This window comes from Macaca thibetana, chromosome 16, assembly GCF_024542745.1.
Source record: "Macaca thibetana thibetana isolate TM-01 chromosome 16, ASM2454274v1, whole genome shotgun sequence".
NCBI classification, from domain to species: Eukaryota; Metazoa; Chordata; class Mammalia; order Primates; family Cercopithecidae; genus Macaca; species Macaca thibetana.
The window spans coordinates 51,276,356-51,297,244 of record NC_065593.1 but is presented as its reverse complement, the minus strand read 5'-3'; the positions used below and the strand labels follow the sequence as shown (position 1 = coordinate 51,297,244).

The window sequence follows — 20,889 nt, the reverse complement described above, 5'->3', positions numbered from 1 at the left end:
CGGCTAATTTTTGTATTTTTAGTAGAGACGGGGTTTCACCATGTTGGTCAGGCTGGTCTCGAACTCCTGACTTCAGGTAATCTGCCTGCCTTGGCCTCCCAAAGTGCTGAGATTACAGGCGTGAGCCACCACGCTCGGCCAGAAGTCCTGGTTTTGATCTGACTGTGTGCTGCTGCTCCTCATGCCAGGTCAGGCTGTCTGACAGCAGGAGGTTGGCAGCCTCTGCACTGCTCTCACCCTCTGGCCCTTCATTCTTCCTGGTGCACTCAGAGGCCCCACACTTGCCTCCCTCTGTGGGAGTTGGTCAATCATTAACCCTTGACGCTGGGAAGAGCTTGTTCTTAGCCTCTTGGGATGTGAAGGAAGCAGGTGGTGTTGGGGGAGAGTGGCGTGGGCTGGCTCTGGCCAGGACTTCTCAGGGCAAAGTCCAGGAAGGCGAGAAATCAAATCATTCTGGCTGAGGATGCAGCCCCTCTAATGGACCAGATGGCCTTGTGCTAACTCAATCAGCTAAATGGCCCTGGGGGAGGAGGAAGATGGGTGTCCAGTGAGGTAGTATAAACGAATCCTGCTGACTGAGAGTCCAGTGCACCCCGCGGCTCCTGCTCCACCTGACACTGTGGCTTCCCCTAGCCAGGCCCTGGGAGACATAGATGTGCATGCCGGTGGGGGGGTCTTCTGTCAGCAACAGGTGCCTTTAAACACTTTTAAAAAGTGGCCAGACCATGGGTTTGCGCATGGTTAGATATTCAAAGCAGGGAGTGTGGCGTTTTGTACAGATGTTTGAAAATTGCCATGGCAACTAATACAGACCTCCATGTCCCATTACCTGTAGGTTAGGGAGAGGGAAATGGCCTTGTAGAATTTGTTTTGCCTTTAATGGAGAAACGCTCTGTCTCCATAAGGGCCACTCTGGTTTCTTATTGAGCTTAGAGAGTTCTGAGGCCTGAATGGACCACCATGGGAGCGATGTTTGTGGAGGGGTTGGAGGTTGGTGGTCGTCTCTATCCAGAGCCGGTGTCTGATGGTTGCCTCTGCTCCCCCTTGAAGTAGTGACCAAAGATGGAGTCTATGTCCTTGACTTGGCGGCCAAGGTGGACGCCACTGCCGACTACATCTGCAAAGTGAAGTGGGGTGACATCGAGTTCCCTCCCCCCTTCGGGCGGGAGGCATATCCAGAGGTAAGGCTGGTTTAGAGAGGAGATGGGGACTGGGGGGAGGGCGGTGGGGAGGTGACTCATCTCTGATGTGCATTTGGCCCCCCTTCATGAGCTGTTTATTTGGCAGGGAAAGGAAGACCGAGAAGCATTTAATTTTCTTAAAACCCCAGTGGGGTGGGGGTGGGGGTAAGCCAAGCCTCTGAATCCCAGCCAGAAATCCTTTTAGATTTCTCTCTCAATCAGCCTCCCTCGACTCTTCACTTGATTTGTTGCCTCTCCGTGATTCCAAGTGGCTCCCCCTAATCCTGACGGAAGGTCGTTCTCTCGGCTTCTCACTGGGAGTTTTAATTGCTCTTTCCCACTCTGTCCTCTGAGAAGTCTTCACAGCAGGGTTGGGCTTTCTGGGAAGTACCCCAGGCCCAGGGAAGAGGCTGGGCTGGGAGACAGTCTGGCCTGGGGAGTCCTGGGGTGGTGGGGGACATGTGATGGGCTGGGCAGGCAGATGCTGGGGTGAGGTCACGGTTAAGCAGAGGGACATGGTGAGGCTCAGGACTTAGGCAGAGGGCCAAGGACTTGACATCAGAGAAGGGAGATGGGAAGTTTGTCCCCAGGCAGTGACTGTGACTAAGGGTGGTTTTGGTACTTGGAGATGCCATCAAGTGTCTTCAAGGCATGTGGGGCCCTGATTAGCCCCTTTTTCCCACCCCATTAAAGTGATTAGTGACCTCTTCGTGTGCCTCCAGGGAAAGCGGGGAGGGATCCTAGGATCTGGGACCTGGTAAAGGGGGCACCCCGAGGGCCTACCTGTTGCTGTCTGCTCCCCAGGAAGCCTACATTGCAGACCTAGATGCCAAAAGTGGGGCAAGCCTGAAGCTGACCTTGCTGAACCCCAAGGGGAGGATCTGGACCATGGTGGCCGGGGGTGGCGCCTCTGTCGTGTACAGGTGACTGAAGGGGGTTGCTGAAGAGAGGCCAGCCCAGCTACCCAGCATCCACATGTGTGTGGCCTGGGGGGTGGGGTCCTGCCACTTTGGTGTGGGAATTTGGGGCAGAGGAAAGCAGTGGCATCCCAGAGGGCTTCGAGGGATGATGGCGAGGGCCTGCCCTGCTCTCAGTGTCTCCTATAACTTTCTTTTTTGTGTCAAAATGAAGCTGTTTTGAGTTTTAATTGTGAAAATTGTGTGCTCCATACAAAGGTACAGCAAATATAGAAAATGAACTAGAAAGTGAAAGTTGCCTGGCCATTTCCCCATCCCCTCCCTGACCAGGTCACCCCAGTTAGCAAGTTACTGTATGTCCTATCAAGCATATATAAATATTTATACTCTTTGCTTTATAGAAATATTAGGATCATATTCTACACCCTTTACAATAATTAGCAGTTTTTTCACTTTAAGCATGGTAGACACCTGCTCATTTCTGTATGTGCAATCTGCCATTCCCTTCTGTGTGTGACTGGCACTGTTTCCTCTGGCTGCAGCACGCCTTCTCTTGGGCAGCCCGTCAGGGACTCCTGCGGTGTGTGATTTTTCTTGTCTTTGTGTTAGGGGGTGCGCATTGTTCATTTTACCTGCCATTGTCTGTCCAGGGCTCCCCAGTGCCCTAGGGCTGGCAGAGCACACTGCCCAGGAGAGTCTGATGTAGCACTGTTAACCTGCAGGCCAGACTTGCGTGGGAGCTGGGGGCTGGAGGCCCAAGAGGCCAGTTCCACAGGCTAACTCCAGTGTTTTGAGGGATCCATATGTCCTCCCAGGCACCAGGCTGCCACCCCCTGCCCGAAGTATGAGAGCCATCACTGACTTCTGTGTCTCCTTGGCAGCGATACCATCTGTGATCTAGGGGGTGTCAACGAGCTGGCAAACTATGGGGAGTACTCGGGCGCCCCCAGCGAGCAGCAGACCTATGACTATGCCAAGACTATCCTCTCCCTCATGACCCGAGAGAAGCACCCAGATGGTGAGATATGCGCACGCATGCGCGCGCGCACACACACACACACACACACACACACAGCCCTGTCCCCCCTTCCCCAGAACAGCCCAGCATGCTGCAATGGGACAGCTTCGTCTGAGGAGTCACCAAGGCTGTGTGTGGTCCTGGTCCTTTGCAACTTGAGGCTAATCGTTGAACTTTGGTTCTCGGTTTCTCTGACTGCATAGAGGGTAGGGACCACATCTGTCAGTGGGAGGGGACTGAGAGGGAAAGAGGTGATGTGTGATAAAACCCTACAAACAAGTGCAGGTGAGGAGGTGGCTGTGGCATGTGTCTGCTACAATTGCAGTAAACTCAGTTTATCCGATTGCCATAAACTGATTGCAATAAACTCAGTGACTTTCTTATATTACCTGGCCTCTGTGATTCTCAGTGCCCCTTTGCCACCTGTGTTTTGGGTCTCTGCATACCAGTTCCTCTTCCCTTGAGCCAGAGAGAGAGAGAGATTCCCTCCAGAGATATCTAGAAACCAACCTGGATTTTTGGATGTTGGTTAGGAGTTATGTAGTGCTCCTATGGGTTTGTTCTGACCCCTGTCTGGTGGCATAGGTAATGGAGAGTTGAGCTGATAAAGTGGAATGTCTGGAGAGACTGTCCTGCTCACTCCCTAATACCTCCTGGCAGATGGGGGACCCTCATTCAGGGGAACAAGAACTTCCTCAGTTGGATTGCTGGGAAGATGCTCAAGTCTACCTCTGTAACTGTTTTTGATTTCTCTCTGACTCCAAATCCAGGCAAGATCCTCATCATTGGAGGCAGCATTGCAAACTTCACCAACGTGGCTGCTACATTCAAGGTAACAGCTGCAGCAGTTTCTGGGGAAAGTGGTTTGGGGAAAGCAGGGAAGGGGCCTTGAAAGCAGAGTTTGAGCCAGAGCCAAGTTACCATGAGTTCCCAGGTCAGGTAGGGGGCTCTTGCCCCAAGATCTCTTAAGGGGGTAGAGAAGACACTGGGACAGGAGCTGCGCATCTGACGCTGTGTGTCTCTGGGCAAGCAGTTGCCAGGCTGGACCATAACTCTCCCACCTGAAGGATGGGAGGCAAATTTCTGCTTTCTTCCTTCCCAGGACCAATGCTTTGGAGCACTGGCTCAGTCCTTCCTTCCTTCCTTCCTTCCTTCCTTCCTTCCTTCCTTCCTTCCTTCCTTCCTTCCCTTCCTTCCCTTCCTTCCCTTCCTTCCCTTCCTTCCCTTTTCTTCCTTCCTTTCCTCCTTTGTTTTCCTTTGCTTGCTCTTTTCTTTTCTTTTCTCTCTCTCTCTCTCTTTCTTTCTTTCTTTCCCCCTCTCTCCTGCTCTCTCCCCCTCTTTCCCCCTCTCTCTCCTTCTCCCTCTCCCCCTCCCCTTTCAAGTTTCACTCTTGTTGTCGAGGCTGGAGTGCAATGGCACAATCTCAGTTCACTACAACCTCTGCCTCCTGGGTTCAAGTGATTCTCCTTCTTCAACCTCCTGAGTAGCTGGGATTACAGACACCCACCACAATGCCCGGCTAATTTTTGTATTTTTAGTGGAGAGGGGGTTTCACCATATTGGCTAGGCTAGTCTTGAACTCCTGACCTCAGGTGATCCACCCGCCTTAGCCTCCCAAAGTGCTGGTATTACAGATGTGAACCACCATGCCCAACCGACCGATCCTCCTTACTTTCTTTTTTTTTTTTTTTTTTTTTTTTTTGAGACAGAGTCTCGCTGTGTCTCCCAGGCTGGAGTGCAGTGGCGTGATCTCGGCTCACTGCAAGCTCCGCCTCCCGGGTTCACGCCATTCTCTCGCCTCAGCCTCCCAAGTAGCTGAGACTACAGGCGTCCGCCACCACGCCCGGCTAGTTTTTTGTATTTTTAGTAGAGACGGGGTTTCACCATGTTAGCCAGGATAGTCTTGATCTCCTGACCTCGTGATCCACCCGCCTCGGCCTCCCAAAGTGCTGGGATTACAGGCTTGAGCCACCGCGCCCGGCCACCGATCCTCCTTACTTTCAACAGTCTTGTGAGACTCTGGTTTCTCTGCATCTCCTTGGTCTTTTTTTTTTTTTTTTTTTTTTTTTTTTTTTCTGAGATGGAGTCTCGCTCTGTCGCCCAGGCTGAAGTGCAATGGCACAATCTCGGCTCACTGCAACCTCCGCCTCCCAGGTTCACGCCATTCTCCTCCCTTAGCCTCCCAAGTAGCTGGGACTACAGGTGCCCGCCACCACACCTGGCTAATTTTTTTTGTATTTTTAGTAGAGATGAGGTTTCACCGTGTTAGCCAGGATGGTCTCGACCTCCTGACCTCGTGATCTGCCCACCTCGGCCTCCCAAAGTGCTGGGATTATAGGCATGAGCCACTGCGCCTGGCCATCCTGTTCTTATATCTCAGTCATGAGCCCTTTTTCCAAAAGATTGGAATGAAGAAAGTGCTTTGATGATCCAGGGCTCCTCTTGTCCTACCAGGGTCTTCTCAGCCTGGGTGCCTATTCACGGGTCAGGGCTGTGTTTGCACATGCTTTAAAAGCACATGTGACTGCTGTCAACAAGGATGACAGAGCTAATGTGTCTCAAGAGTCATCCCTTTCAAGATAGCCACCCAAGGAGGCCATTTATTAATATTCCATACTGTCAGATGCTCAGTGAGTATATTCAAAAGAGTGTGCCACATCTGGTGGATCCATGTGAGTTTTGAGAATAATGACTAGATAAGTGTCAAACTTTAAAGTCTGAGATCTCGCGGCCGGGCGCGGTGGCTCAAGCCTGTAATCCCAGCACTTTGGGAGGCCGAGATGGGCGGATCACGAGGTCAGGAGATCGAGACCATCCTGGCTAACACGGTGAAACCCCGTCTCTACTAAGAAATACAAAAAATAGCCGGGCGAGGTGGCAGCGCCTGTAGTCCCAGCTACTCGGGAGGCTGAGGCCAGAGAATGGCGTGAACCCGGGAGGCGGAGCTTGCAGTGAGCTGAGATCCGGCCACTGCACTCCAGCCTGGGCTACAGAGCGAGACTCCGTCTCAAAAAAATAAAATAAAAAAAAAAAAAATAAAAAAAAGTAAAGTCTGAGATCTCAAGAAGTGAAGGGCTGGGTGTAGTGGCTCATAACTATAATTCTAGCACTTTGAGAGGCTGAGGCAGGAGGATCACTTGAGCTCAGAAGTTCAAGACAAGGCTGGGCAATATAATGAGACCTCATCTCTACTAAAATTCAAAAAAAATTAGTGGGCTGAGCTAGGAGCATCACTTGAGCCCAGGAGGTCGAGGCCGCAGTGAGCCGAGATCGTGCCACTGTGCTTCAGCCTGGGCAACAATGAGACCCTGTCCCAAAAAATAAATAAAATGTGGGACCAGACCCCATCAGTCCTGCCAAAATCAGGGTGTCCATAACTGGACCTGATTTAACAGACAAATCTGGGACAGGGGAGCCTCAGCAGTTTTGATTTAACTTCTGAGCTGCCCTGCACTGATCCTTGGTTAGGGCACTTGGTTTGGAGCAGGTACTGTACGTGGAGCTTTGTGTGAAATGCCTTGGGTGACAGAAGTCAGACTCCAGGCTCAAAATCTAGCCTCTGTCTTGAGAAACATAACTGGACACACCTTTCCACCCTCTCATTTTTCCAAAGTGGATATCCATTGTAAGAATTGTTCTTACACCGTGCTGGGCGCCGTGGCTCACACTTGTAATTCGGCACTTTGGGAGGCCGAGGTGGATGGATCACCTGAGGTCAGGAGTTTAAGATTAGCCTGACCAATATGGTGAAACCTCATCTCTACTAAAAATAAAAAAAAATTAGCCGGATATAGTGGCAGGCGTCTGTAGTCCCAGCTACTCGGGAGGCTGAGACAGGAGAATCGCTTGAACCCGGGAAGCAGAGGTTGCAGTGAGCCAAGCTCGCACCACTGCACCCCAGCCCGGGTGACGGAGCGAGAATTTGTCTCAAAAAAAAAAAAAAAAAAAGAACTGTTCCCGCACATCACTTAAGAAGCTTTTGTGGGACACTGACTATGTCTTAGTACCTCTGAGAACCCTTGCATAGAGCCCAACATAGATATCCCCACCAAAAAAAAATGTAGTAAGAGGCAATAATGACTGTAGACGGAACAAAAGAGAGACCAGCAAGGCCTTGTTGACGATAGAGGCCTGGAGCCTCCATGACATTAAGGGGTGTCAATCCCGGGTACCCCACGTTCCCACCTCAGCAACATTCTGAGTGATCATATCCCAGGCCGTGGCTGCTTGTGCGTGGTCCCATGCTTCCTGGGGAGCAGCTCTTGTCACATACACCTGGTACATTTGTTTATTCTGGTTATAAATCATTGAGTTGTGGCTGCCTTGTTTTTAGTCACATGTCCCTTTGGGCTTCCAGGGCATCGTGAGAGCAATTCGAGATTACCAGGGCCCCTTGAAGGAGCACGAAGTAACAGTCTTTGTCCGAAGAGGTGGCCCCAACTATCAGGAGGGCTTACGGGTGATGGGAGAAGTCGGTAAGATGGGGACCTTTTCTCTCCCCCTCGCCCTGAGTGTGGGTGACCTTCCTCTTTGGGATTCCTGATTCCTGAGCATCAGTCTTGGGCTCTTTCACTCTCTCTCCACTCCCCTTCCTGGGTATGCAGTTTGGGTTTCCATTCCCTGTCCCAACACAGAGTGCTGTCTTAAACTTTGGTGTGGTCAGGAAAGCAGTTTCATTCAGCTCTACACTCAACAGATATTTATTAAAGACCACTCGCTCTGTGCTGGGCTTTGTGCTGGCGATGAGGGTTACAGCCACAAATGGACAGACAGCAAGCCTTCATGGAACAGAGGACGCAAACTGTGGTGTCAGAGGGTGCTGAGTGCCAGGAAGGAAAACAAAGCAGGGAAAGGGAGAATGCGTGTGGGAGGGGCCAGGGCAGCCTTCATCAGGGAGATCAGAAAATGCTTGATCAAACTTGATCAAGGCTGGGCATGGTAGCTCACATACTTTGGGAGGTCGAAGCGGGAGGATCCCTTGAGCTCAGGAGTTCAAGACCAGTCTGGACAACATGGCAAGACCCCGCCTCTACAAAAAAAAAAAAAAAAATACAATAATTAGCTGGTCATGGTGTTACACACCTGTAGTCCCAGCTACTTGGGAGGCTGAGGTAGGAGGATCACCTGAACCGGGAGGTCAAGGCTGCAGTGAGCCATGATCATGCCACTGTGCTTCAGCCTGGGTGACAGAGTGAGACCCTGTATCAAAAAAAAAGAAAGAAAGAAAAGAAAGGAAAATTACATTTGAGCAAAGACCTAGAATGAGGGAGCAGCACCATGGTGACTCTTGGAGAGGGAAGGACAAATTCCAATACCTGCAGTGGTAGGGGGCTGGGGCTGAGAGAGTGGCAGTGAGACACTACAGGTCACAGGAGGACTTGGCCATCACTGTGAGATAGTAGGCACAAGAGGTGTTTAAGCAGAGGAACCACATATTTATTATTATTATTATTTTGAGACAGTGCCTTGCTTTGTCACCCAGGCTGGAGTGCAGTGGTACCATCATAGCTCATTGCAGCCTCGACCTTGTGGGCTCAAGTGATCCTTCCACCTCAACCTCCCAAGTATTGGGGACCACGGGTGCGCACCACCACGCCTGGCTAATTAAAAAAAAAAAAATTGTTGTAAGATAATGTCTCACTGTGTTGCCCAAGCTGATCTCAAACTTGTGGTCTCAAGTGATCCTCTTGGCTTTGCCTCCCAAAGTGCTAGGGTTATAGATGTGAGCCACTACACCCAGCCAAGTGACACAATTTGACTTAGGTTTGAATTGAATAGGGTTAATTTTTTTTTTCTCTCTTTCTTTTCTTTTCTTTTTTTTTTTTTATGAGACAGTTTCGCTCTGTCGCCCAGGCTGGAGTACAGTGGTGTGATCTCTGCTCACTGCAAGCTCTGCATCCCGGGTCCACGCCATTCTCCTGCCTCAGCCTCCCGAGTAGCCGGGACTACAGGCACCTGCCACCACGCCCGTCTAATTTTTTTTTTTTAATTTTTAGTAGAGACCAGGTTTCACCGTGTTAGCCAGGATGGTCTCAATCTCTTGACCTCGTGATCCACCTGCCTTGGCCTCCCAAAGTGTTGGGATTACAGGCATTTTTTATTTTTTATTTTTTTTGGAGACGGGGTCTCACTGTGTCACCCAGGCTAGAGTGTAGTGGTGTGATCACAGCTTACTGCAACCTCTGCCTCCCAGACTCAAGGGATCCTCCCACCTCAACCTCCTGAGTAGCTGCGACTACAGATGCATACCACAATAAATACAATTTTTGTACAAAAAATTAGCACACGCCTGGCTAATTTTTTTGTAGACGAACTTTTGCCATGTTGCCCAGGCTGGTCTCGAACTCTTGGACTCAAGCGATGCAGCCGCCTAGGCCTCCCAAAGTGTTGGGATTACAGGTGTGAGCCTTTTGTTTTATTTTTCATAGAGCTGGTTCAAAGCTGAGGACCTGCTATGTGCAGTGGGGCAGGCCTGGGGATGGCACAGTGAAGTTACCAAATCATGCTCTTAAAATTAGAACATTCCACAAATAAACAGTAGGAGAAGATGCTAAGGGTCTGTCTGTACAAGGAAGAGGGGAGTGTGGCATGGGAGAGAGTGACCGTCAAGGTCAGAGGGGGCCTTTTTCAGGAGACGGCACTTGGGTTGAGCTGGGAGACCAGAGAGCAGCCAGGGGAAGCTCCATGGAGAGTTCCATGCAGACGGAGGAGCAGGGCCAGAGCCCTGGGAGAATGGGCTCAGGGTGTTTAGGAACAGAGACCAAGCACTGGTGGATGCATGTGATGAAGGCTAAGGAAAGCTGGAGAGCTGGGGTCCAGGCTGCGAGCAGGAGGAATACAGGCTCTGATAATTTGGGTACTTGAATCTTGCTATCTTGCCAGTAAATATGTTTCTTGTTTTTGTGTTTTCTTTTGGAGACAAAAGTCTCGCACTATCGCCCAGGCTGGAGTGCAGTGGCGCGATCTCAGCTTGCTTTGCAACCTCTGCCTCCCAGTTTCAAGGGATCCTCCTGCCTGAGCCTCCGAGTAGCTGGGATTACAGGCGCACGCCACCTGGCTAGCCTGTAAGCCACCAAGCCTGGCTAATTTTTTGTGTTTTTAGTAGAGACAGAGTTTCACGACGTTGGCCCAGCTAGTCTCAAACTCCTGACCTCAAGTGATCTGCCAGCCTCGGCCTCCCAAAGTGCTGGGATTACAGGTGTAAGCCACTGCACCTGGCATGTTTCTTGTTCTTGTTATCAGGAAGTGGCCTTTAGAAAGCTTTGTCTGGTGGTGAATTATGACAGCTGATTTGCCCTGGATATTGGTCTTGCACTGAATGCGCCAAACACTGATCATGGCTCTAAAAGGGCCTTTGCAGGATCACGTGGACTTGGGCACTTATCTGCGTACTTGAATTATGGATGTTTTTTCCTTCCCTTACAGGGAAGACCACTGGGATCCCCATCCATGTCTTTGGCACGGAGACTCACATGACGGCCATTGTGGGCATGGCCCTGGGCCACCGGCCCATCCCCAACCAGCCACCCACAGCGGCCCACACTGCAAACTTTCTCCTCAACGCCAGCGGGAGCACATCGGTAGGTGCCAGCCTCCCCCAACCTTATGGGAATGAACCATCTCATCTTTTCCACTAGAATACAGTCCTCCTTCTCTGTTGCCTGGGGGCATAGAGGAAATACAGCAGGAGTTAGTGCATGGTTGGTTTTTGGCTCTCTGCCAATTTTTTTCCTGCTCTGATCAAAGTAGTATAATGGAAGGACCAAGGATTTTAAAATTGCAACCAAGTTCAAATTGTGGCCGGGCATGGTGGCTCACGCCTGTAATCCCAGCACTTTGGGAGGCCGAGGCTGGTGGATCACCTAAGGTTAGGAGTTCGAGACCAGCCTGGCCAACATGGTGAAACCGCGTCTCTACTAAAAATACAAAAATTAGCCGGATATGGTGGTACATGTCTGTAATCCCAGTTACTCGGGAGGCTCAGGCATGAGAATCGTTTGAACCCGGGAGGCAGAGGTTGCAGTGAGCTGTGATGGCGCCATTGCACTCCAGCTCTGGGCAACAGAGCGAGAATTAATCTGAAAAAGAAAAGAAAAGAAAAACTTAAAAATTGTTACTCTCTTACTTTTTGCTGAGAGAGCAACCTTAGCCAGTATTTTGTCCACTCAGGGCCTCAGTTTGCTCATCTGTAACATGGGATAATATTAATTCGTATCTTAGAGGATTGTTAGTACTTTTGGAAGCAGCTTATAAAGAGCATTGCCGTGCATAATTTTTATTAGTTTTCTTTGGGGTCTTTGAGGACCAGTGACTTTTTTCCCAGCTGTGACTCTTACCTCTTACTCTCCTTGTCTCACCCCAGACGCCAGCCCCCAGCAGGACAGCATCTTTTTCTGAGTCCAGGGCCGATGAGGTGGCGCCTGCAAAGAAGGCCAAGCCTGCCATGCCACAAGGTAACTCCCTGAGGCTTCAGGCATGTTCCAGGGAGTGGCCTTTCGGTACCCTCTGTATCTCTCTCCCCTTTCCCTTTCCTGCCTGGGCTGGCAGAGGTGGATGAAAAGTGGTTTGGGTTTTGCAATGGGAGTGTGCCTGGGACGCGAGGATGGTATGACTTGAGCCTCCCCTGTGGGCGCTCCTGAGGCGGAGGACCCATGCTGTGCCTGGTCACCTCCATTCCCCCTATTCTCTTCTACCCCTGTGCTTCTTATGGGGGTGTGAACTGGGCAGGGAGGCTGTGGAGGAGATAGGGTTACAGAAATTCCAGGAAGTGGAAAATTCTCTGAGACTCTTCTCCCAAGTGGAGGGCAGACGCCGGGACCCCAGGATGACAGAGCCAGCTCCTACAACAGCAGTTCCCAGCCCACCCCCACCATCCTGGGGCCCTAACAGACATTCCCTCCTCTGAATCCCCAGCAAGAAACACCCTCGCCTGTCAGCCCATCTGTATTTCAACTAATTTTTCTCTCCATGTAGATGTGATTCCTGCCGGCCAGCCCTTGCAGCCAGCTCTACATAAGTGGTGTTAGTTACCCCTGGGCTGGTACACCTGTGCAGCCTCTTCCTGGGACACACTTTGCTTACGGCATTTTGGGAAATAGTGACACTGTCCCAAATCAGCATCTTTATCCACAGCACAGGTCAACCCCATGCTGGCCGATCATCTCATAGTGTTTCGTGGAGACAAAAAGGGATTGGCATTAAGAGGGTGGGACCGTGCCAGCTGGAGAACCCAGAGTTCAAGTCATCCAGCTGTCCCTGCAGAGGGCCTGGGGGAGGCGCTGGTGTTGAGCACACCTGCCCAGCCTTCGTCCTCCTCCTACCCACTCTCTGCCCCTTTGGTCTTTGCTCTTTCTTGCTTCCATTCTGCTTATCGGTGCTTTCACCTCTTCTGCTGGCCTTACTCCGTTGTCCATTGCAGAACAGGAGAGGGATGGTGAGGGCTTTAACCCTGAAAGGCTTGTCCATGGGACCCTTCCCTATTCCCACCCTCTCCCTCCAAAGCCTCCAGCCATCAGTGGGTCACTCAGTTGCCTTGGTCATTTTCTTTGACAGATTCAGTCCCAAGTCCAAGATCCCTGCAAGGTAGGATGCCCCCACCCTGCCCCCACTCCGCGTGTGGCTTTGTTAGCGGGTGACAGTTTTACTGTGTGCTCTGTTTCCCCTCCCCTGGTGGGTTGCAGTGTCGTCTGGTCTATTTTCTGTCCCTGCCTTGGTGTGGCCTGACCCCAAGTCCTAAGTCTTCGCTCTTCCTCCCCTCCTATCCCTGCTCAGTACACGTCCCACTCAGCACTCTCCTCACTGTGTGGCTGTTTCTGGCTCCAGACTTGGGAGGGGGTAGAAACTTTGGAAGGAGCAAGAGCCAGACCCACAGCCCTGGAGAGTGGAGTGGTGTCAAGGAGAGAGTGTCGCCTGGGAAGGAGGGAGCCATCCAACTGAATGGGGAGTGGCAGACAGCCGTGGGCATCTGTCACTGCTGGGTGCAGAAGGGGAGCCACAGGTCACCCCTGCTTCTCATTTACATCTCCTGATGTCATTTTCTCACCTTTTCTGCCTCAGCTTCACCACTGCCAGCTTCATCCTCAGGCTCCAGGGACCAGTTTATCTTTTTCTGGGGGTTGTGGAGGAACAAGAGAGGTGGAGAAGGAGGTAGACAGAAGCGCAGAAGGGTGTGCAGCGGATCTAGAGACTGGGTAATTGGAAGGGGTATGAACATTGTCTGGCGTATGAGGTCACATTTTATAGTGGGCACTTCTGTGCATGTGCATTCACCCACTGGCCTAGCTGAGTAGATTAATTGGTTCATAGCATCAGAGCTTCCATTTAACTTTGACATTCACAGCCGTGGAGGCAGGGAAGTCTTTGTTGTCCCCTTGCTAAGGGATGGGGGAGGAGTAATTGGCAGAGTTGATAACCAGCTGGAAAGGCCCGGAATGCAGCCCTCTGACCACCTGGCTTTAATCCTGATGTTTTTGTCTCTGGAAAAAGTTAAGAGCAGAGTTAGCCCAGTGTGGAAAGAACAGGGACCAGCCCTGGTTCTCCAGGAGCTCTCTGTGCTCTGAAGGGGAGGAAGGTTATGAGGAGGGGGCTTATCCTTGTTACTTTCTGGAGTGTGAGAAATAAAAGGAGAGTGCGTCAGGGAGGGAGAGCAGATGATGGCTGAGCGAGCCCTCCCCTCAGTGAGGCCAGAGGAGGCCTGGTGTAGGCGGCATAGCCCCCGGCGCAGAGGTTCTCTTGGGCCTCTCTGCTGCTGGTAAGCTGAGGATACATACACCCTTCAGCTTTGGTTTCTCTGTGCTTGAGGAAGGGCCACTTCACCTCCGCCGTTTCCTGCTGGAGATGCTGGTAGGTTTGTAGATTCCAGGCTTTGTCTTGATTTCTGTAGCTGGCAGGGTAGATAGATCAGAGGCATGTGCACGTGTGTCACCTGTCGGGAGTGACATGATGTAGGCTTCCCCTGAGGATGGTGGGTCATGAACTCACACTTATATTCTCCCTCCTCACTTTCACAGTTGAGCTGCATTTTAAGTGATTATGTAATCCTGGCTCTGATGCTGGATGACCTCGGACCTCAGTCATTTGGCATCTCTGGGCTTCAGTTTCCTGGGACTGGGAAGTGGGGGAACTGGATTAGGTGGCTTCCCTTGTTCTGTGATCTCATGTCTCAGCAGAACCCAGGTGGGTCTAGGTGACAGTAAATTCCAGGTATTTGCAACATCAGGAAACTTCTGCCATGAGAAGCTTAAGGCTGTGATGGGAGGCAGGCCTGTACAGGGATTTAATGAGACCATGAACTTGGTTAGCCAAGCCTGCTCTAGTACAGTAGGTTGATTAATACCAGATGCCACTGGGCTAGATGCATCATTCTCCCTAGGGGAGCTCAGAAACTCCCTGAGGGCTGCTTTCCTCCTCTAGGACTTGCAGGGACCCAGAGGGGAAGGTCAGCTGCCTGAAGTGTGGTAAAAGTCCTTTGCCTTTACGCTAAGGACTGCACTTTTTTTTTTTTTAATATACTTGCTGCATTAAAATCTTCTTTCTAAAATTTTTGTGAGTACATAGTGGGGGTGCATGAGATATTTTGGTACAGGCGTGCAATGCGTAATAATCACATCATGGAAGGTGTTTTGTTGTTTTTTTTTTTTTCGAGGTGGGGTCTCACTATACTGCAGAGGCTGGTTTCGAATTCCTGGGCTCAAGTGATCCTCCCACCTCAGTCTCCTAAGTAGCTAGGATTCAAGCATGCACCACTAGACCCACCTATAGAACTGTACTTCTGCCAGCTCCTTTTGTTCCCTTACCTTTTGTTTTGTTTTGTTTTGTTTTGTTTTTTTGAGACAGGGTCTCACTCTGTGGCCCAAGCTGGAGTGCAGTGGTGCGATCTTGGCTCACTACAACCTCCGCCTCCTTGGTTCAAGTGATTGTGTGTTGGTTTCCCAAGAAGCTGGGATTACAGGCACATGCCACCACACAAATTTTTTTTTTGTTTTTGAGATGGAGTCCCGGGCTGGAGTGCAGTGGCGCGATCTCAGCTCGCGGCAACCTTTGCCTTCCGGGTTCAAGCGATTCTCCCTGCCTCAGCCTGGGATTACAGGTGCCCACCACTACATCCAGCTAATTTTTGTATTTTTATTAGAGACAGGGTTTCACCATGTTGGCCAGGCTGGTCTTGAACTCTTGAGCTCAAGTGATCTACCGGTGTCAGCCTCCCAAAGTGCTGGAATTACAGGCGTGAGCCACTGCACCTGGCCTGCACCTTACCTCTTAAGTGCCCACTGGAGGGTCTGTCCAAGAGCACTGTCCTGAGCAGGAAAGAGCCACCTGGTAGAAGGGAGCAGGACAGGAAAAACAGGAGGGCAGGTTGAGGGCACTGGCCCTGTGTAACTAGCTTGCTGCTCCTGCCTTGTGCAGAGCCCTGGCGGGAACCTCAGTTAGCGATAAGGCTGCTGTGTCCTCAGCCCCGGCTGCAGCAAACCTCTTCACTGGACCTACACTGACCTAGAATTAATGCTGATTCAAACCCTAACTGAAGCTGGTTTTATGTCCAGATTTACAGGGTGATAAGCATTGTTGGGACATCGTTTGTAAGTCCTGAGCCCACCGAAATTGGGAGAGCTAAACATTTTTTTCCAATTACTTTAAAAATAATTTGTCAGGACCTCATTTGCATATAACCTGATGACACACCTTGCCTGGGAAATGAAGCAGGTCCTGTAGGAATTCTCCTGGGCATTTTTGACTGTGGGGCCCTTCTTTCTCTGTTCTTTGCAGAGCTACTTACCAGATAGGCAGGCCCTCTTAGCTTGATTTGCTCTTTCTGCCACCTTCTTCCAGAAAAATCGAGGCACCTCCTCCCCAAGTTTTCAGAATTCTGTCCTCTTGACATTCCTTTACGGTTGTGATGTCCACATCACCCTGTGGACATGGGGCGTGGAGGGGTCTGGCAGGCAGCCCTGGCCCCTGCAGGTCTCCGGGGGGTATGTGTTCTGGGTGCACTCTCTGTGTCTGCCCACCAGGAAAGAGCACCACCCTCTTCAGCTGCCACACCAAGGCCATTGTGTGGGGCATGCAGACCCGGGCCGTGCAAGGCATGCTGGACTTTGACTATGTCTGTTCCCGAGATGAGCCCTCGGTGGCTGCCATGGTCTACCCTTTCACGTGAGTTACCCCATGGTGGGAAGTATCTCCTTCCTCTGCTAAGACAAAGCTTGGGGCTGGGCACAGTGGCTCATGCCTGTAATCCTAGCACTTTGAGAGGTTGAAGTGGGAGAATTGCTTGAGCCCAGGAGTTTGAGACCAGCCCTTGGCAACATAGGGAGACCCCCATCTCTATAGATAATTTAAAAATTAGCCGGGTGTGGTGGTGTGCACCTGTAGTCCCAGCTACTTGGGAGGTTGAGGCAGGAGGATTGCCTGAGCCTTGGAGGTTGAGGTTGCAGTGAACTCTGATTATGCCACTGCACTCCAGCCTGGGTGACAGAGCAAGACCCTGTCTCCAAAAAAAAAAAAAAAAGGCAGGGCTTGGGGAGTCAGCGAGCTCATTCCCTTTGCTGGGGAAGGCTTTGCCCATCCTAGAGACAGGGGCGTCAGTATTCCTTTGTCCCTTAGATGAAAATTCTTTGAGGGCAGAGACCATGCCTTTTCTACCTTCTGGGTGAAATTCCTCCCCTCAGCTTCCCCTTCCCCAGTCCTGATAGGTTAAGGATGTCCTAATTCTTTTACTTTCTCACAGTGGGGACCACAAGCAGAAGTTTTACTGGGGGCACAAGGAGATCCTGATCCCTGTCTTCAAGAACATGGCTGATGCCATGAGGAAGCACCCAGAAGTAGATGTGCTTATCAACTTTGCCTCTCTCCGCTCTGCCTATGACAGCACCATGGAGACCATGAACTATGCGCAGGTAGATCACTGGGCAGGGGGTGGGGGTGGGGACATGAACTATGCGCAGGTAGATCACTGGGCTCTGGGGGGTGGGGGTGGGGAACATGAACTATGCGCAGGTAGATCACTGGGCTCTGGGGGGCGGGGGGTGGGGACCATGAACTATGTGCAGGTAGATCACTGGGTGGGCTCTGGGGGGGGGGGTGGGGACATGAACTATGCACAGGTAGATCACTGGGTGGGCTCTGGGGGGTGGGGGTGGGGACATGAACTATGCGCAGGTAGATCACTGGGCTGGGGGGGTGTGGAGGGTGGAGACCATGAACTATGCGCAGGTAGATCACTGGGTGGGCTCTGGGGGGTGGGGGTGGGGACATGAACTATGTGCAGGTAGATCACTGGGCTCTGGGGGGTGGAGGGTGGAGACCATGAACTATGTGCAGGTAGATCACTGGGTGGGCTCTGGGGGGCGGGGGTGGGGACATGAACTATGCGCAGGTAGATCACTGGGTGGGCTCTGGGGGGTGGGGGGTGGGGACATGAACTATGCGCAGGTAGATCACTGGGTGGGCTCTGGGGGGTGGGGGTGGAGACCATGAACTACTATGCGCAGGTAGATCACTGGGCTCTGGGGGGCGGGGCGTGGGGACCATGAACTATGCGCAGGTAGAGCACTGGGTGGGCTCTGGGGGGTGGGGGTGGGGACCATGAACTATGCGCAGGTAGATCACTGGGTGGGCTCTGGGGGGGGGGGGGTGGGGACCATGAACTATGCGCAGGTAGATCACTGGGTGGGCTCTGGGGGGTGGGGGTGGAGACCATGAACTATGCGCAGGTAGATCACTGGGTGGGCTCTGGGGGGTGGGGGTGGAGACCATGAACTATGCGCAGGTAGATCACTGGGTGGGCTCTGGGGGGTGGGGGGGGGGGACATGAACTATGTGCAGGTAGATCACTGGGCTCTGGGGGGTGGAGGGTGGAGACCATGAACTATGTGCAGGTAGATCACTGGGTGGGCTCTGGGGGGTGGGGTTGGGGACATGAACTATGTGCAGGTAGATCACTGGGTGGGCTCTGGGGGGCGGGGGGTGGGGACATGAACTATGCACAGGTAGATCACTGGGCCCTCGGGGGTGGAGGGTGGGGAAGCAGGAACGGCTCCTGTATGATGTCCTGTCACTGCTGCCTGGGACAAAGGGCTGGAGATTTGGGAGTAGCCAGTGGTTTGGGTAGAAATGGTTGGAGACACGTGATCTTCAGAAGTCAGAATAGTGACCCAGGGCAGGTCAGTCTGGGCAGAGGCTGCTTACCTGGGCTTACAAAGAGGCTGCTCAGGCCTGGGACAGTGGCTCATGCCTGTAATCCTAGGACTTCGGAAGGCAGAGGCAGCAAGATTGCTTGAAGCCAAGAGCTCAAGACCAGCCTAAGCAATAAAGCGAGACCCATTCTCTACAGAAAGTTTAAAAATTAGTCCAGCCAGGCATGGTGACTCACACCTGTTAGTCCCAGCTACTCAGGAGGCTGAGGCAGGAGGATCGATTTATCACCCGGGAGTTCAATACTGCAGTTACCTATGATCATTCCATGGCACTCCAGGCTGAGTGGCAAAGCAAGACCCTGTCTTTAAAAACATTAAATAAAGTAAAATAAAATATACGCTGGGCATGGTGGCTTGTGCCTGTTATTCCAGCACTTTGGGAGGTCAAGGCAAGAAGACTGCTTGAGCCCAGGAGGCCAGTAAAGCAAGACCCTGTCCCTACAAAAAAAGAAAAAAAAAAAATTAGCTGGACATGGTGGCATGTGCTGGCTGAGGCAGGATGATCACTTGAGCCCGGGAGGTCAAGGCTGCAGTGAGTTGTGATCACACCACTGCACTTCAGCCTAGGCAACAGAGTGAGACTCTAAATAAATAAATAAATAAATAAATAAATAAATAAATGTTAAATATATAAATGAGGCGGCTCAGGCTCCACCCCACCCCCACTATATCCTCTCTGTGCTATCCATAACTGGCTTGAAAACCAGGATTGACTGGATGCCGTGGCTTGTGTTTGTTGGGAGGCAGTGGTGGGGGGATTGTTTGAGGCTAGGGGTTCGAGACCAACTTGAACAACACAGCAAGACCTTGTCTCTACTTAAAAAAGGATTAGCCAGGCATGGTGGCACTCACTGGTCCCAGTTACTAGGGAGGCTAAGGTAGGAGGATCGCTTGAGCTCAGGAGGTTGAGGCTGCAGCATGCTGTGATCATGCCATTGCACTCCACCCTGGGCAGCAGAGCAAGATCCAGATCTTATCTCAAAAACAAAAAAACAAATCAGGATTAAAGCACTTTATTTTATTTATTTATTTATTTTTTGAGACAGGGCCTTACTCTGTCACACAGCCTCCGCCTCCCAGGCTTGAGTGATTGTCGTGCCTCAGCCTCCCTAGTAGCTGGGATTACAGGCACACATGCCACCACACCTGGCTTTTTTTTTTTGTAGAGATGGGGTTCCACCATGTTGGCCAGACTGGTCTTGAACTTCTGGCCTCAAGTGATCCACTCACCTTGGCCTCCCAAAGTGCTGGGATTACAGGAGTGAGCCACTGCACCCGGCCTATTTTAATTAATTAATTTTTTTTTTAATCTGTCAGCTTCCTAAGCCAGAGGAGGCCCAGAGAGACTCCAACATTTCATGATAAAAATATTATATATTTATTATAGAACAGCTTCAGAATACTGATGAATATTGTTTTGTTGAAAATAAATACTTAGGCCGGGCGCGGTGGCTCAAGCCTGTAATCCCAGCACTTTGGGAGGCCGAGGCGGGCGGATCACAAGGTCAGGAGATCGAGACCACAGTGAAACCCCGTCTCTACTAAAAAATACAAAAAATTAGCCGGGCGCCGTGGCGGGCGCCTGTAGTCCCAGCTACTCAGGAGGCTGAGGCAGGAGAATGGCGGGAACCCGGGAGGCGGAGCTTGCAGTGAGCCGAGATCGCGCCACTGCACTCCAGCCTGGGCAACAGCGTGAGACTCCGTCTCAAAAAAAAAAAAAAAAAAAAAAAAGAAAATAAATACTTGAGGTCCCATTTCAGAAAAACATGACTGCTACTATGAGAGTGTGTCCTTATCTACACCTTTTTCTAGATTTGAACAAAGGGAATAATACTGTATGCCACTCATATAATCTGCTTTCTTCAGTTGCTCTTTCCACATCAATAAGCATTTATTAGCAGCATCACTTTTGCTTTTGCAAATCTTGCGATGGGCAATCTCGGATTAACATTTGCCTGTATCTTTAATTATTCCCTAAGCATAAATTTCTAGAAGTTGAACTATTGCATCAGAAGGTGCAGGTTTGAGGCTGGGTGCGGTGGCTCACACCTGGAATCCCAGGACTTTGGGAGGCCAAGGTGGGTGGATCATTTGAGGTCAGGAGTTCGAGACCAGCCTAGCCACTGCCTCTACTAAAAATAAAACAGCCAGGTATGGTGGTGGGCACCTGTATTGCCAGCTACTTGGGAGGCTGAGGCAGGAGAATGACTTGAATCCGGGAGGTGGAAGTTGCAGTGAGCCAAGGTGCTATTGTACTCCAGCCTGGGCAACAAGAGTGAGACTCCATCTCAAAAAAAATAAAATAAAATTAGGATATTGATTATTTTGTTGAAAATTATCACCTGATCCCAGACTGGCTTATTTGAGTTTATGACCAGAGAACATAAAATTGTTTTGATATCTAGAGGAAGTGAAAAAGAAAACACATTTGTTGAAATGGAGTCTCTCTCCGTCACCCAAGCTAGAGTGAGTACAGTGGCAAGATCTTGGTTCACTGCAACCTCCACCTCCCGGGTTCCAGCAATTCTTCTGTCTCAGCCTCCCAAGTAGCTGATACTACAGGCGCCTGCCACCATGCC

The 20,889-nt window shown here is 51.2% G+C and overlaps 2 protein-coding genes across 7 annotated transcripts in view; one reads left to right on the top strand and one right to left on the bottom strand.

Annotated features, from left to right (window-relative positions):
- Positions 1–20,889, bottom strand: part of CNP (2',3'-cyclic nucleotide 3' phosphodiesterase) — a 736,460-nt gene that overhangs the window by 72,589 nt on the left and 642,982 nt on the right. The window lies entirely within an intron of this gene.
- Positions 1–20,889, top strand: part of ACLY (ATP citrate lyase) — a 62,931-nt gene that overhangs the window by 21,303 nt on the left and 20,739 nt on the right. For 4 of the 6 annotated variants that reach the window (XM_050762564.1, XM_050762563.1, XM_050762560.1 and 1 more), the window contains exons 7-16: positions 1,051–1,181; positions 1,986–2,104; positions 2,980–3,116; positions 3,887–3,948; positions 7,474–7,591; positions 10,542–10,696; positions 11,479–11,569; positions 12,669–12,698; positions 16,127–16,268; positions 16,843–17,011. In XM_050762564.1, coding sequence (XP_050618521.1) covers positions 1,051–1,181; positions 1,986–2,104; positions 2,980–3,116; positions 3,887–3,948; positions 7,474–7,591; positions 10,542–10,696; positions 11,479–11,569; positions 12,669–12,698; positions 16,127–16,268; positions 16,843–17,011 — 1,154 coding nt within the window. The remainder of the gene's footprint in view (positions 1–1,050; positions 1,182–1,985; positions 2,105–2,979; positions 3,117–3,886; positions 3,949–7,473; positions 7,592–10,541; positions 10,697–11,478; positions 11,570–12,668; positions 12,699–16,126; positions 16,269–16,842; positions 17,012–20,889) is intronic. The other 2 variants (XM_050762561.1, XM_050762565.1) reach the window with 1 other exon arrangement.